Here is a 1,553-nt window from a genome sequence, read left to right as displayed (position 1 = left end):
GCCTACATTCTGAGTGAGAGTTGCTTTCGCTCGAGGTCAACATGTCATTGGGAGCTTTCGCTCAGGAATATGTGATCCGCTCCTTCTACATGTAAGAGCCCTCACATCTTTGTGAATAATATCCCGTCAGTAACTACGATTCATAGTCCAACCAATCTCTCGAAGAAGTCCAGTCCGGCGATTAAAGCGACGGTCATTACTATTTGTGAACGTATTCCTGAGTCATGCGACACAGCATGCTCTGCTGCTGAAATAGTTTTAAGTGCGATCGGAGTCCAACTAGCCATCTAGAACCAGAACTGGTAAAGATACTCTCCACGATCGCCGCTCAGGACCGGGTGGGGTTCGTACAGGGATGCTGTAATCCACATCCGGCCCTAGGGCGTCTGCTGAAATTCGTCCTCAAGCAAATATGGCATAAGGGTTTATTACGGGTAGAAAATAAAGTATTGGCTGTACGGGACATTCAGAGTTCCTACAACCCGAGGGCTCTTGTGGTGCTGTTACAGATATCAAACCCACCGTCACGATGAATTGCTTAAACAGTAATATGCCGGATATCGTCCTGGACGCGGTGACAAATACATCATCGATGCTCAAAGGACAATGCGCTCGGGAGGTAGAGCAGTCTGTGATTTTGACAAGACCTGCCTGCGCCTCCAATTGCGATATGTTAGACGACGGCCTCAATGGACGAAGGATACTGGATAACTTGACTGACCTCCAGCTGCTCTGACATTCAAGGTGTATGGGCTTTGCACGTAGTGCTCGGGCTTGGATAGAAAAACACTGGCTTAGGAATGAAATCGCCAAGCTTCTGTCTAACAGGGAAAAGCAAACAATCCTGATAGCATGCAGCTCCGTGTATGTCCGAGTGGTTCCCGCTCGCCCGTGCATGTCCAAAAGCTCAGCAACCCGGAGAGGAAGAGGAATCAAGATGACTCTATCAGACGTAGTTCTTGGGTCATGGGTCCTCTCAATCGTTTGGCCATCCGCGGTCTTGTCCATCGATTCGAAGCTGACTGGCTATTGTTAGTTGATTCGGGTAGAAATGACGGGACTTTTGCCTCACCTTCTCCATGCAAGCAGTCCCGACTAACAACCTCGCCAGTACGAAAATATGGCTCTAGCTAGACAAAGCATTGGCTTCTCCCGGTTTCTTAGGGGTTTCAGGCTCGAAAGACGCTAGATGCCATCTGACGACAACGATGGTCACCCACTGGACGCCAGGGATCCAAGCCGCAAGTAGGCCATTCTATGAGAGGGTTCAAATGCCGGGAGACAGACACTGCTATGCGCTCCATTGGGTCTGCATCAGGTAGGCATACCAACGCATGATCTGATGAACCAAATCGACTGGGAGAAGGTCGAGGTAGCGACTCGTCGATGCCACCAGTAGTCATGTGGAAGAAACAAAGCATAGATGGTATTGGTGTAGGGGAGGTCGAGCAGATAAGAGATTTGCTCGCTTTGCATTCGGGTGATGGGAATCTGACGGCGTCTTCCTGTGGTGAGACCCGAGTCAGCAAGTGTTGATTCAGTTGGACAAGGTG

The 1,553-nt window shown here is 49.8% G+C and overlaps 2 protein-coding genes across 2 annotated transcripts; one reads left to right on the top strand and one right to left on the bottom strand.

Moving 5' to 3' along the window:
- Positions 1-18: 18 nt before the first annotated feature.
- On the top strand, positions 19-291 carry PENARI_c138G01155 (uncharacterized protein; the record flags this gene model as incomplete). The annotated part of the gene is made up of 2 exons (XM_022637992.1): positions 19-91; positions 147-291. Exons 1-2 carry the CDS (start codon positions 42-44, stop codon positions 289-291), a joined length of 195 nt encoding a protein of 64 aa, XP_022482150.1. The 5' UTR covers positions 19-41.
- An 835-nt stretch (positions 292-1,126) lies between these two features.
- PENARI_c138G04623 (uncharacterized protein) lies at positions 1,127-1,403 on the bottom strand (the record flags this gene model as incomplete). Its single annotated transcript, XM_022637994.1, has 2 exons — positions 1,127-1,255; positions 1,329-1,403. 2 exons carry the CDS (start codon positions 1,401-1,403, stop codon positions 1,127-1,129), a joined length of 204 nt encoding a protein of 67 aa, XP_022482152.1.
- Positions 1,404-1,553: the final 150 nt, after the last annotated feature.

The sequence above is a fragment of the Penicillium arizonense genome (genome assembly GCF_001773325.1).
Source record: "Penicillium arizonense strain CBS 141311 chromosome Unknown PENARI_contig138, whole genome shotgun sequence".
NCBI lineage: Eukaryota > Fungi > Ascomycota > Eurotiomycetes > Eurotiales > Aspergillaceae > Penicillium > Penicillium arizonense.
The sequence above is the reverse complement of the archived record's forward strand: the minus strand, read 5'-3'. Positions and strand labels throughout refer to the sequence as shown.